Source organism: Triturus cristatus, chromosome 7, assembly GCF_964204655.1.
Source record: "Triturus cristatus chromosome 7, aTriCri1.1, whole genome shotgun sequence".
Taxonomy (NCBI): Eukaryota; Metazoa; Chordata; class Amphibia; order Caudata; family Salamandridae; genus Triturus; species Triturus cristatus.
Window position 1 is genome coordinate 557360252 of NC_140590.1, and position 13386 is coordinate 557373637.

The 13386-nt window shown below is 44.0% G+C and overlaps 1 protein-coding gene across 2 annotated transcripts; it reads left to right on the plus strand.

Moving 5' to 3' along the window:
- The first annotated feature begins 2050 nt into the window (after positions 1–2050).
- On the plus strand, positions 2051–12483 carry SUMO2 (small ubiquitin like modifier 2). 2 transcript variants are annotated; one of them, XM_085617043.1, is made up of 4 exons: positions 2051–2237; positions 3572–3691; positions 6844–6915; positions 11847–12483. In XM_085617043.1, the coding sequence occupies exons 1-4, from the start codon at positions 2217–2219 to the stop codon at positions 11907–11909; spliced, it is 276 nt and encodes a 91-aa protein (XP_085473169.1). In that variant the 5' UTR covers positions 2051–2216; the 3' UTR covers positions 11910–12483. The 2 variants fall into 2 exon arrangements, with proteins under 2 accessions (XP_085473169.1, XP_085473170.1); XM_085617044.1 differs by lacking the exon at positions 2051–2237 and adding an exon at positions 2368–2544 and having other exon boundaries at positions 3560–3691.
- The last annotated feature ends 903 nt before the right edge of the window (positions 12484–13386 follow it).

The following is a 13386-nucleotide window of genomic DNA, read 5'->3' on the forward strand; positions in this document are numbered from 1 at the left end:
TTTTTTTGTCCGGGCTATACTGAGGCGCGCAGAAAATGGATCATTCCCGCTTGTAGGAATCTGGGTTTCACCAGGTGCCACGAAGCCTTTAGAATTCTTAAGAGTGAAATGGCTGTTCACATTGTGTTTGCTGTGGCCAAATTTCTGGGGGCTTTATGGCACAAGCGGAAACGGTATTTAAAAATGTTATTATGATTCATCTTGCACTGTGTTAAATGGCATATGATTTTATGTAATCAGCAGATATCTAGTTGTGCGGCTGCACCAATGTTATATTCTCTTTTTTCCCCTTTTACTACTAATTTTAATTACCTAATGTACGGTTTTTAAATGCTTTTATATTCATCTTATGTCCCTTTTATGGAGATTCTCCGAAATAAAGTTTTCTTGAATTGAATTGAAATACGAACAGGAAAACAAATGGTTTTCTGTCTGTATTTATCTGTAAAAATGGACAACAGGGAGCCTTCATTATACTTATAAAAACTTTTAAAGTTTTGTTTGTGTTTGGCCTATTACTCCTGATGGTAGCCAGATTTATGATTTACCATTCTTTTGTGGAAGAGCTTTGTTAACCTATTAGCTTGCCTCACTCATTGTACCATCATACATGCCAATAGACCCGATTCAGGTGGGAGACTCACGATTTTTTTAAGCAAAAAATTGCTTTATTTTAGCTGTCTCCCGCCTGAAATTGCATTTTCTGCAATAGAAGTAATTGGGGAAATTATATTCTCCTGTTTTTTATTTTAAAATCTCCCACTTCCCTGCCCTAAAATGTCGGCATGTCTGTGTACCATCCTCACAAATTCTACAAACTCTATAGCTGAATTTTCTTACACTGTTGTCAACTATTTTCACAAATTAAGCTACTTTTTAGTAAGCTGCTGCTACCAGCATTTATGCGTATGCTGAAAGGCTGTGTGCTTGCAAATGTAGTGGGAGCAAATTGACCAAAGTGATGAAATCAACTAGCAGTGTTTATTGACTTTTCCAAAACTTGATTTGGGGAACAGGCACTTGAATATCTTTTCAAAGTTGTTTTTCATAAGCCACATTAGGGTGAGGCCTAAGCACCTGTATCAGTGTGTTTTTAGAATGCATCATTTGCTGCTGTTAGCCCCAGAAACTAAAACTTAAAAGTCTACATTCTGTTAGATCTACAGACTCAATGTCTTAGATTGCAACATTCGTAATTTATTCTGCTAAAATGTCTTGTACATCACATATGGTCCACAAAAATGGCATCCCATTTAACACAATGTACCAGAACAGTGAAGAGAGTGCCTACAAATACTTTTGACTTGGACTCTGAAGTCGACACCACCGCTACTGGTACAATTGTAACCCCAAAAGAAGTTTGATTCTGGTTGTGCACTTGTGATTCCACATGGGGTCTAGAACTAATTTCACTGGAACCATATGAAATTGAGGACTACGAGCCCCTAAGAGAAGGGCTGTTAATCTTCGTACCAGTCCATACATCAGCCCATAACCTAGCTAGCTGCAAATAACTATTTAGTCTTTTGGAGATGTGCACTGCTTCAAGCAACAGGAGGCAGATACTGTGACATAGACCTGGATTGTGCTCTTTGCACATACACGTGCATTACACTGAGAGAATTAAAAGTAAAACTGTGTGTACACAAAAATTACAAAGCTTTTTGGAAAAATGTACACATACGGGTTTTCCTCGTTACGTAGCGCTCCTCGTGCTATGAACTGTCAGCCCCCTGGTGTTGCTCAGTTTAGGGCCTGTCTACTATGCGACGCTCATATAGTTTGGGTCTGCCCTGGGAAGCGAAGGACTGGTATTCACCTAGATTCCTATAATAACCCTGTATCTGGCACTAGGGCCAGGCCTACTGTGCCCCGTGAGACTTTGCGATTACGTCCTCGGAGTTTCCCATCCCCCCACCCGTTACCCGCCTAGATGCCTCCTAAGATGTCTTCCGCGCGCTCCCGCCCCCGCACCCCTCCTTGCTCTCACCCGCCGTGCGCGCGCCCGCAACCACTCGCAACCAATGGGAAGGCAGGCCGAGTCCCGGGCACGAGCACGCGGGCCAGGTAGGCGGGGGCGCTGATAAACGTGTGCGGCCGTGCGCGCTCCCGCATTCCCTCAGGCTCGCGCGGCTCCCGCTCACCCTTCTTTGTGCGTCTTCAGCCCCCAGTGTTGCGGCTTCTGTACCGGCTCTATCACCCCCAATTCCCGGGCCATGGCGGACGAGAAGCCAAAGGTGAGCGCGTGGAGTAGGGGGGGGGGAGAGGAGGGGGCGTAATATGATGGGGCAGCTGGGCCTTCTATGGGAACGCGGGTTGCTGGGGGTGGGGGCGGGGTGAGGCTAACTCCTGGTGGGAGGGGGAGCAAGGCCTGCACCGGGCGGGAAGGGAATTGTAAGCCTGCGCCGGGACGAACTACAGGGTCACAGGAGCTTCTTCTCCTGTGGAAACCGAGATCCGCTCCGGGCATGGTATCAGGCCTATGTTGGGGACTCGCTTCAGTATGAGGCTTGTGTTGTAGGGGAGAAGTTGCAAATGATACGGGTAAAGCCCTTCAAAGTTTGTAGGTGAGCGGCTCTAGAATTGGGTTCCTGTTACTGCGGGTACTAGTGTGACACTAGACTTGCAGCAGTGTTTGAGGATTGAGTCCTGGATAGTGGGTGCGTATTCACGGATTGTTGCCCCCTTTCCAGTGAAAGAGGTATGTATGTATGGCTGTTTGACTTGTGCTGTGTTGGCATCCAAAGTAATGGAGTGTACTGTCCCTGGCAGAAGTTAAGCGGTCTGGGTGAAGCGATGCTTATTAGAAAGCTCTACTAGTCCTTTGTATTTGTACAGCGGCGACCCCATCGCTGGACTATTGGCATCTCGTGATGTTGTGTAAATGTGCCTGGTATTGGGTGCGTGTATGGTAGTCTTATTGATGCTTGGCGGGTTGGAGAGGATTGAGGTCATAATTGTTATCAAGTGGCCTTTAATGTGTAGGCTAGGCCTGGGGGGGGGGGGGGGCGTTAAAAAAATCTTGCTTACTGGATTAGTTTAATCAGAGGTTTTACCACCTATATGATCCCTTGGTTTGAGTGTTAGTATCACCTCCCCTAGGCAGCATTTCCGGGAATAATCAGATCCTCAAAATAAAAATCCTGGGGTTGTAAAGAGGTATCGTGCGATGGGCTATAACTGGTTCCTGGCTTGGTATGTCTAAGTCGAATTTGGGCACAGAATTAAAATGGGATGCGGGTGGTTATAAACCCGCTTTTCCCCCTGAAGTGTTAAGGTTATCTCAGAGGGACGAGTTTCTCGTTAGTGCGGGGGCTGGGTAAGTTGTAAATGACATGAACACGCGAAACTTCAGGCTACTTCCTTTTAAGTTTATTTGCACTGCATCATGGTGGCATTGGAAGTGTCTTTACAGTTGGCTTTAGTCGTCAAGAGAATACTTTTGCTTCCTTGTTTTGCATTGGGACAATGCCTTTAAAATTCTTTTTTTCGTGAATTGAAATGAATTATCTGTTCTCTACACATCGATTGATTTGTGCCTTCCTTTCTTCTTCCACAGGAAGGCGGAAAGACTGAAAACAATGACCACATCAACTTGAAAGTGGCGGGCCAGGATGGCTCCGTGGTTCAGTTTAAGATCAAAAGGCAAACGCCCCTTAGTAAACTAATGAAAGCCTACTGTGAACGACAGGTGAGAGCCTAGATAGAAATGCACCTTTTAGTAAACTAATGAAAGCCTACTGTGAACGACAGGTGAGAGCCTAGATAGAAATGCACCTTTTAGTAAACCAATGAAAGCCTACTGTGAACGACAGGTAAGAGCCTAGATAGAAATGCACCTTTTAGTAAACTAATGAAAGCCTTCTGTGAGCGACAGGTGAGAGCCGAGGTGGGAAATGAGCTTGTTTGTGAGTTAAGCTGGTCTCTTGAGGCTTTTGCGTTTTGCTGACAGCGATAGGGGAGTGACCTATGTTGTACGCAAATTGCTTAACAGTGGGCTCTGGGGCAGTCAATTGGTTAGCTTTCTTGTCAATCTTCTTTGCTTCCTTGGTTATTCAATGGCTTTCGTTCCTCTTGTTTGCGTCCCCTTTTGGAAAATAGCCTTTATTTTGCCGTGAAACTGATTGGAAGACTTGACTCGTGGCTGTTTTCTTGCTATCAATGCATATGCTGCGTCCCCATCAATTCCTCGTCTTAACCCTGGTTCTGGTACCTCCCATACCCCCGCTCCCGTTGTGGTTATTTTTTCTTCACCCCATCCCCTTTCTTTTGGCGGGCCTAGCAGCTTTTTTTTATTTGGACCACTTATTTCTGATAATAAATGCACTTTTATAATGTACTGCTCCGAGATCTGCTTCATTTTAAAAATGTTAGCTGTAGCACCTTCCTGCTTTCACTGCTTATGGGTTTTTTCGCTTTTCAGCAACAAGCATGGAGTCTACAGTTTGGCTAACATACTATTGAGTTTGCCAGTGCTTGCTTTTATGTTGTGCCAGGCAGAACTGTCACGTCCGCTGTACGTGAATGAGTTGGAATCATTTGTTGGGAGGAGTAAAGTTATCAACAGTACCGGTAGCAGAACAGTCTGTCTTCCTGACTGCAAATCATAAACCCAGGCTCTGTATAGTGCTACCTGCCTAGGCTGACGATTTAGCTATGCCTTTCTTGTGTACTCGTGGGTTTGAATGGTCTTTTAGGATGTTTTAATAGGGGGCATAATTTTCTATGCCGATCTACTCTTTTTGTGCCGAAGTTTATTATGGTGGTCAGTCGTCTTCCTAAGTGCCATCTCTGTATGGTGTCTTGTGGATTCTCCCCCAGATTGGTTCATTGGCGATTAAAGGAAGTTGTACATTGCATTATCTGTTCATTTAAATCATGTGCACTCCCATCACTTTGGCACTCCTTTGCACAACATCTACATGCTTAGTGTAATATTACTAGTAACAGTTCTTTTCCCATGTCAGCAATGTTTGTTTTTTGTTTCTAGCTTTCATATTTGCTCAGCGACTAAATCTGCATATGTATTTTTGGAATGGTAAAATAGCTCCTCCCATTGCTGTTAGCTTTAAAAAATAATATATATTTTTTTCATTTTGTAACAAGAACATATAGTCAACGATACAGCATATAGGGTCATACCTTCGATGTAGTTGTTGGTACTCGGTACAGACGGCAGCATTGGAGATAGAAAAGCACAATGGGGGGTACATAATCATCCGTATATATAACAGTGAGGAACACGCGTGGGATATACCAAACACACAGGCTGTACACTGCTAGTGTTAATTCTCCCGATCTCCATTATCAGGTTGGCCTTCCTCATCCGACCCACTTTCCCCGCTCCCTGGAGTGTTGAGTAACCCTGGGCGTAGTTGCGCTACGCAAAGTGCACTTTGCACTACGCAAACTGCGTAGTGTGGTATGGAGATGCTGTTCGCAATGATTGCACAGTGCCGGATGCTTGTCCGCACTGTGCAGTCATTGCGAACGGCATCATGCACAGTGCAAGCTGTCGTTTTCTGGCGCTCGAGTAGATTTGTGCTCGAGCGGCAGCTTTCTCAACGCAGACTGGTATTTTTTCATCGCGAGTGGTCACGAGCATACATGGCCACTCGCAATGAGAAACCTGACCTCCCTGTGTTAACCTCACCGGGAGGTTTATTTTCCGCACTGGCGACAGGCAACTTGAAGTTACAGATCGCGAACGAGGAAAAAGTCTCGCCGGGATGTTGATTTTTGCTCACTCGCGGTCACCAACTTGACGTTGAGGACCGTCAGCGAGCAAAAAATGTCGGCTACGTGTCTTTGCACTGTGCTACGTGCGATTCACGTAGTTGCGCACCGCGAGCGTGGCGTAGTTTTCCGCCCAGGCCTAGTTGTGAGCAGAGGAGTCTCCCTCCGTCAGCCCCGAAGTACACATTTCACACCAGTCCATCAGGTCAGCTTGTAGTTTTTCGTCCCTGCGTTTAAGTTTCATATGTGCCTCTTCGGCTAGTGACAACTCTCGCACATCCTTAAGCCAGACCGGCAATTCTGGGCCTCTCTGACCCATCCATGTTATGGCCACCCTACGTCTGGCTAGCACTAGCATGAATTGTAGTAGTTTTATATGGTATTTTCTGTTTCTTGGGCTTCTGTACTGATGCTAGTAGGCAATACAAAGGCTCTGGTCTCAACTGAAGGCCCGTAGCTTCACTAATCTTGCTAACCACCCCCGTCCAGCACTGTCTGACTACTGAGCACTGTCTCAGCTTTAAGTTAAGAATCGCCCAAGTCCTACTCAAGGCTTGGTGTTTCACTGGTGGTGCTAGCTTTTCTGGGGCACCACAAGGTAAAATATGTACGTCATGTTATGAAGATAATACCATGTTAGAATCTGATTTACATGGACTCTAGCCCTGTTCTTATCACTGGCTGAGATTCCCACATTTTTTGAGATTAACTTCGAACAGTGCTCCTTGTTTGCGGGAAATGTTATATTATTCTGAGCATTTTTCTTTTTCCATACAGGGCACTTTTATTTGGGTTTTGACTTTGGTTTACGTGGGTCACTGATCCTCATTACCAGTGCGAGAGGCGGAGTGGCTGTATGTGCCTTTTTCCCATAAGAGCAGATGTAATAGAATGGTAAAAGTGTTTAGGGGGGGGGGTGCGCCCACATTGGAATCCAGAGTACGGTGTCCTCGTAATGCTAATTGTGTACATCATGACTTACAGGGAGTGTACTGATAAAATGCACTCGTCCCTTTTAGAGACTTGACAGGATTGGACTTATAAATGTGGCTTGATTTACTTGAATACATGCAGCTTGTTTTAATGAACTTCTTTTCTTTGTTCCAGGGTTTGTCCATGAGGCAGATAAGGTTTCGGTTTGATGGGCAGCCCATTAACGAGACAGACACACCTGCACAGGTAAGTGTTTTTTGGGGGGAAGGGGGGTTGTAAAAAAAAAAAAAAAATTAATCACTGGCTTTTTGTCACTTTGATCGCGGTAACATCAGGATCCAGCTGAGTAACCTATTGAGAACCAGGGTTATTAACTGTAACATGTTGATGCAGGCTTCAGCTCCCCTTCGGATTGGATCCTTTTGTAACTTGATTTCCCTTTTTGGCTGTATTCCCCTAAAACTTCCTTCATGTCTTTTAAATACAGAAATGCTTTCTACCTCAATCGAAGTAAACAAAGTGATGGTTGAAATGCACAAATTAATCTTGACCCTTGGCAATTACTCAAAGCGCATCCCAGTCCGCTAGTTTTTTTTTTTTTTGCTCACCATGTCACCCAGACTAGACCCATCCACATGCAAATAGGCCATGATCCTGCTCCGGTAGGAATAGTTCAGCCTAAACTGCCAAGCCATGCCCTTTGTAAACCGGAACAAGAGCAGTCCAAGGCCAGGTTTGCCCTAGTTGGGCCTCTTCAGTATGGTGCATGCTGCTTCCGGTGGATCAATGAGCCGGGACCCACATCTGGACATACCAGTCTCACTTGGGGTGTCACACTAAAAGAGTGATGGACTAGAATGCGACCCAAGTGATTGTCAGTCCCTGAGATTAATTTGAGTATTCCACCCATGCCCTTGCTGTAGTTCGCACCCTAAATGCGACGGGTATGCGCATCTGTGGTCCGTGTGCCATAGGACTCTGGCTACAAAAGTCCCCCAACTAGAACAAAACCGGTATGGAGTTGCTTGTGATCCTGTCAGGTCTTTTTGTGCTGACTCTTCTCATGAAGAGCAAGGTCTCGACTGATTTTCATAAGATAGGCCTTTGTCTAGAGTAGCACAGTGGGCAAAAACAATGGATTGGAATGCGACTCAAGTGATTGCCAGTGGCTGAGATTAATTGTTGCATTTCATCCATCACCTTGTTCTGTACCAGCTGTCATTCGTTCTGTCCTACTGTAGAAGACACCCCTAATGGTACTGTGCATTGTGGGCTGTCCAGATGCTCCTTTCTTGGAATTCTAAATGTTTGTGCCTGAAAGATGGATTCATTGTCACTGTAGTGCCACCCTGGGAAAAAAAAGTGGGCCTCTTGGTCCAGCAGATGCTTAATTTTCACGTTGCACCTTTCCTGTCTAGCAAGCCTTGTTGGTAAAATTAGACCATACTTGTATCCAAACAGTAGGTTTGGTCTCTTAATCTATCAATCTGTTCAACTGTCATTCATGTTTTGCTTTGGCACAGGGCAGGTCAGCCAGCAGCTCTAACAGTGATGGCATTTTTCCTGACCACATGATCACATCCACCAAAACTACACTACAGTGCTAGGACCGGAGGGTCAATAGTCTACTTTCTCAATGCATTTTTTTTCTAGTCTAAAGTCACCTGGAGCAGTCTTAGTCAAGCGCATCTTTTATATAAGGGGGCACTTCAATTTGCCCTCTTTGTTTAATTGTTCTCATTTTGTTTTGCCAGCCGCATACACAAAGAACAATTGATGGACAAAATGCTGAACAATGTCAAACACTCACCCCAGTACAGAGATCTGGGCCAAAGTCCATCCTTTTTAGGTCGTGCTGTACAGAGCATGTACTGCTCTGCGAGCCATGCTGTAGTGGAGTATGTATTTGAAGCCCCACTCACTCTCCGCCTATATTGATTATTGGCTTGGGTCATTGTCCTTTGGAAATGCTGGCTTCTGAATCGTTATTAGGCTTGTTAGTTCCTCCTTAGTGCTGCCTTGTCTTCATTTGTAACCTCCCATGAGGACTGGCTTGTTTGACTCCAGCAGACTGGAAGCTCTTCGTGTGCCATGGGACTCAGAAGTGGGCAACTCAGCGATGCCTTTAGGGAGGTCAGCAGTGCGTGATGTAAATGTCACTGGTTAATAAAGCCCTGCAGTCAAGCACACCGTTCAACATTTCTGATCGAAATGTTTGCTGTTTCTTACTAAATAAATCACATGCAACCTGAACATGCGGGACCACATCAATTCGATGGCCAAAACAGCCAGATTCCACCTGAGCTACCATAGGAAATTGAAACCCTTCCTCGATGCTCCTGACCTAAAAATGGCAGTCCAAGCACTAGTCGTCTCTACACTGGAATAAGGCTCCTCAACCCTTTCAGGTTTACCCAAGATCTCCGTGGCACCTCTTAAAGCCTGCCTCAATGCGGCCGCCAGACTCCTTACCGGCACAAGGAAATTCAATCATATTGCCCCACACCTGAAAGCTCTCAGCTTGCTTCCCCTGGAGCAAGAATACAGCTCAAACTAGCATGCATCACACACAAAGCTTTATACTCTAATCTCCGGAGGAACCAGAAACTCCTGATCTGCCAGAGATCTCTTGCTCCAACCTGCATGCTTTCGGGGGGAAAAACATACAATCGGGCCTTCTCTGGGGCTGCTCCAAGAATATGGAACTCTCTCCCACCCGACATCCGAAGAATCCCCTCTCGGACTCGCTTAATGAAGGATGCCAAAACCTACCTTATGGGCAAATTTCTCGGCTAAATATTGCTTCAACCACCATGGCTGTCCACTACCTCGCTTCGGCCTACCTTGTCACCCCATCTTAAATGTGGGTCTTGTCTTGAATAATTGTAAACGTAATCGGTAAATATGGTATCTCGTCTTGAGCAATTGGTTATGTAAACATATGTGGTCCTCTTTCCCTTATGTATCAGGCAACCCTCCTCCCCCTTACTACTCGAGCTGTTACTGGTTGATTCTAAGTCTGTCTGTATATTGCTTTGCTCTCCTGTAAAGTGCTCTGATACCTTAACGGGTCAAGTTCGGGCTCTATTAAACACAAACATGCTAGTACTGCATCCCCCCTGCTGGCAGGCATGCGATGGGGCAGTAGCGATGCACATGGGCAGTGTACAACACAATAGCAGCTAAGATCTTAAGATAGTCACCTCCCCCCAAACCCTTGAGTGCCATGCACTCCCAACAAAAGCCCTCCCATGTTTACCACGCCACAGAAGTCAAGCTATCCTGATCGATAAGGGTTGATACTTTGAAATCGGCCCTAGGATGCATGTTTCCAGACCAGGGAGGGCTGATTTGCATATGGCTGGTTACAAACTGGAATGGGTGGTGGTGGTGAAGGGGGGGTGGGGTAAAAAACCGATTGATTTAGGCCCAGATCTCTGTACTGGGGGTGACTGTTTGACATTGTTCAACGTTCTGTTCAATTGTTTTTGCATTTCTCACCACGTACAGCATGCAGAACTAAACCCCCATAACCCAGTGACTCTTCACTTTGACAGCACGTTCCTTGTGTACATCCCTTTAGCAATAATTGGCAAATACTGTGGGCCTGGCTTTGTCAGCTGGCCTTTTGCATATGTCAGTTTTTTTTGCCACAACCAAAAAATATTGGGAAGTCAAGCAAAAAATGCCTAACGTTTTTAGATTAATTATTTGGTCTCAGAAGGCATACATTGTAATAGTAGTAATTGGCACTTGGGGGAATTAATTTGTGTGGATGTGCTCCTCTTGAAAGAGAAGAACTGTTATCCACTGGCTGATGTGGGCTGACCCATTGCACATACTGTATGCTGTAATAGGCAGAGGAACAAGCATTTACAATGCATTAGGACTCGCATTTTAGTGAGACCTATTGCATTGCAAACAGGATTGCGGGCAGGCGGAGGGCATTGGAAGAAAATCGTGCTCACAATCTAAAGAACACATGCCATGCCACACTCAAAGTAAAGGGGACAGTAGCCATGGAAGGATACAAATGACGACATTGCAATCATAAGGAGGGACTAACACGTCTATAAACCAATTGGAAGGCAGCATTTAGAAAGGACAGACACAAGTCCATGAAAAAGATGGGCGGCACTTCCCTCAGTCAACTACCACAGATCAACCCCAGAGCGGAGCTGGCTCGGGACTCGAACTAAAAATTTATATCACACATTGAGACAGTAAGTGTATTACACTTATAGCTTTAATGAAAGCAAAACATCCAATCTAACAAACATTGGTAAAGTCAGGAGCTCCGGTGTTGACTGGCAGCCTTTTGAATTTGTCAGTGCATGTCATTCATGGTTTTCCTAGCAGTGACTGGCCTTACTTGTATGCACACACATGTCGGATTTTCAAAACTAATATATGTCAAATTGGCTAATCTATTTTATTATTTTTGGCCTTGCAGAGCACTTTTTACCATAGTAGTCCCTTCTATTGATGAGCACTACTTTTGTGGCCTTGCTCTTTGTGGAAGAGTAGAATACTGTCCCAGTGAAGTCAGCCAATAAATGAGAGGCTGATCCATTGCCCCATGCTGTAGTGAGTGGATGAAAAGTGTGAATGATACAACCAGCCATTAGATGAATAGGGCTGCCTTGAAGGCCTTATGAGTAAGCTGATCATACTCAGTCTGGTTAAATCAAAAGGTATTGGCTAGCTCTAGTCAGTCTGCTTCACTGCTACGGATGGTAGGCTAATCGCAGCTTTTTTCTGCGTTAACTGTTTTTGAGTTATATTTGTGATAGGTTATTTACTTTTTTTTTTGTACAACCATATGCCTGCTCAGTCTTCAGATTTACAATTTTTACTGCAAGCATTTCAGTGCCTTTTGGTTTAATTTAAAATATGCTGTAACCAGCTGGCCAATGCCATTCATGTTTGTTTACCAGTCCTCCTTAATGCTAAGCTTGTGTACATACTTTGTGTCTGTGGCAAACTTAAGCCCTGGATTCTCAAATGTTTTCTCCATGATTGACCTCTGGCACAGCCTGCGTTGAGTAAGACTATCCACAGCTCAATACCCCTATTTTCTTGAGCTGGCTGTTGAATCATTGCAGGGTAAGTTGTGTAGAGTTGGTTACCTGGAAGATATGGCTACACGCTTACAACTTTAATTCATTTTTCTACAGTTGGAAATGGAGGATGAAGATACAATTGATGTATTCCAGCAGCAGACGGGGGGTGCTGATTAAAGAACCAACTTCATTTACACCTTGGAACTGTGCTGTCTCAACTCTGGCGGCCCATGCAGGATGCAGCGATCTTCGTGCACTTTCCCATGGCCGCAGTATAGTTTCTCCCATTCTTTCCATTTCTCTGTTGTATATAAATTGCCTGGCGTCGGTGCACAGACATAATGCTTGTCTTTATATTTTTTTCCTCCAACAAAATTGCTAATTGTATAATTTTGACCAGCGTCATCTATAGAGAGATGGGCCAGTAAATTGAGCCCCTGGGAACAGTTCCCTTTCCTCTGTCAGTGGTGTGTTCATTCCAGTAAGTTATTTTGTTTTCACTGTTTAAATAGTAAAGAATCCCAAGACAAGTAAGCCCACTTACCCTGTTCAATTTGAGTCTCTTAAGCTTTTTCTTTTTTTTATCATTGTTAAAACAAGGACGATTTTATAACCTTTTTGTACGTAGCTGTTACATGTAGACCAAATCTGTCTGAGTCGGGTTGAATTGCTAGAAATCAATATTCTAGTTGGTTTTCCCCTTTCAAGTCCAGTGTCGTGTTGTTTAAATAAACTTTTTGTTTAAAATAAACCTGCTTTTGTCATGTTCGTTTACTCTGGCCTGAATTATCAGTCTGCACAATTGTGCTAAACCTTGTAATACAGAACATTGACAGCTATTCCGCATGCTATAATTTCCATGTCTAGTCTTAATGCAACAGTCTGCTAAACAGATGTATTTAATTTGGATGTTCCTTTCAGAGTAGGACAGCTGTGCCTTTATGCACTTCACCACAGCACTGCTATGCTTTCAAGAGAATATTTTCAGCACTTCCAGCAAGCATGCCCTCTTAAGCCAGTTTCACGATTTAATGGAAAGGATTGCTTTCTTTTTGATGCACCGTTACAAACCACTGTCATGCCGCCATAATTTCAGTGGGTCAGTACCAACAATTTACAAACAAGATGTGCTATCCCTGTAATAAGACCCTTTCAGAATTAACTGTTATTCTTCTAATTTAGTAGTGCTATAACTAAAACCCGCAGCAGGAAACTGCTCAACTCCATGGAAGAGTGGAACTTGGAGATCTGGAATTTACTGTGCTATTTTTAATGGACTATAATGTATAAGTTGCTTGAACACGAGATCTTGCTAAAAACAGTAGGTTCTGGCAAACTGGAACAGTCCATTTAATTGAGGAAATGTGGCTGGGAGAACCGTAATGCAATGAAAAAATCAAAAAATGGCCACGAGGAAAATATATATAAATCTTACTTTTCAATAGAAGACTGAATATTCCTCTTTTAGTAGTGCATAGTCCTATTCATTAAAATACATTTCAACAAAGGAAACAATCGCATACCAAAGAACAAATGATTACATAATTTAATTGACGTAATCCAGAGTCACTTCATCATAACTTTAGGACACCTCTCAATAAACCATATATATATATATATATATATATATATATATATATATATATATATATAT

What these genes read in the sequence shown, in the direction of transcription:
- SUMO2 (XM_085617043.1), top strand. Translation starts at nt 2,217, where the DNA reads ATGGCGGACGAGAAGCCAAAG. An exon ending in TGGCGGACGAGAAGCCAAAG is followed by an intron (nt 2,238 to 3,571) that starts GTGAGCGCGTGG and finishes GAAGGCGGAAAG; the next exon opens with ACTGAAAACAATGACCACAT. An exon ending in AGACAGACACACCTGCACAG is followed by an intron (nt 6,916 to 11,846) that starts GTAAGTGTTTTT and finishes ATTTTTCTACAG; the next exon opens with TTGGAAATGGAGGATGAAGA.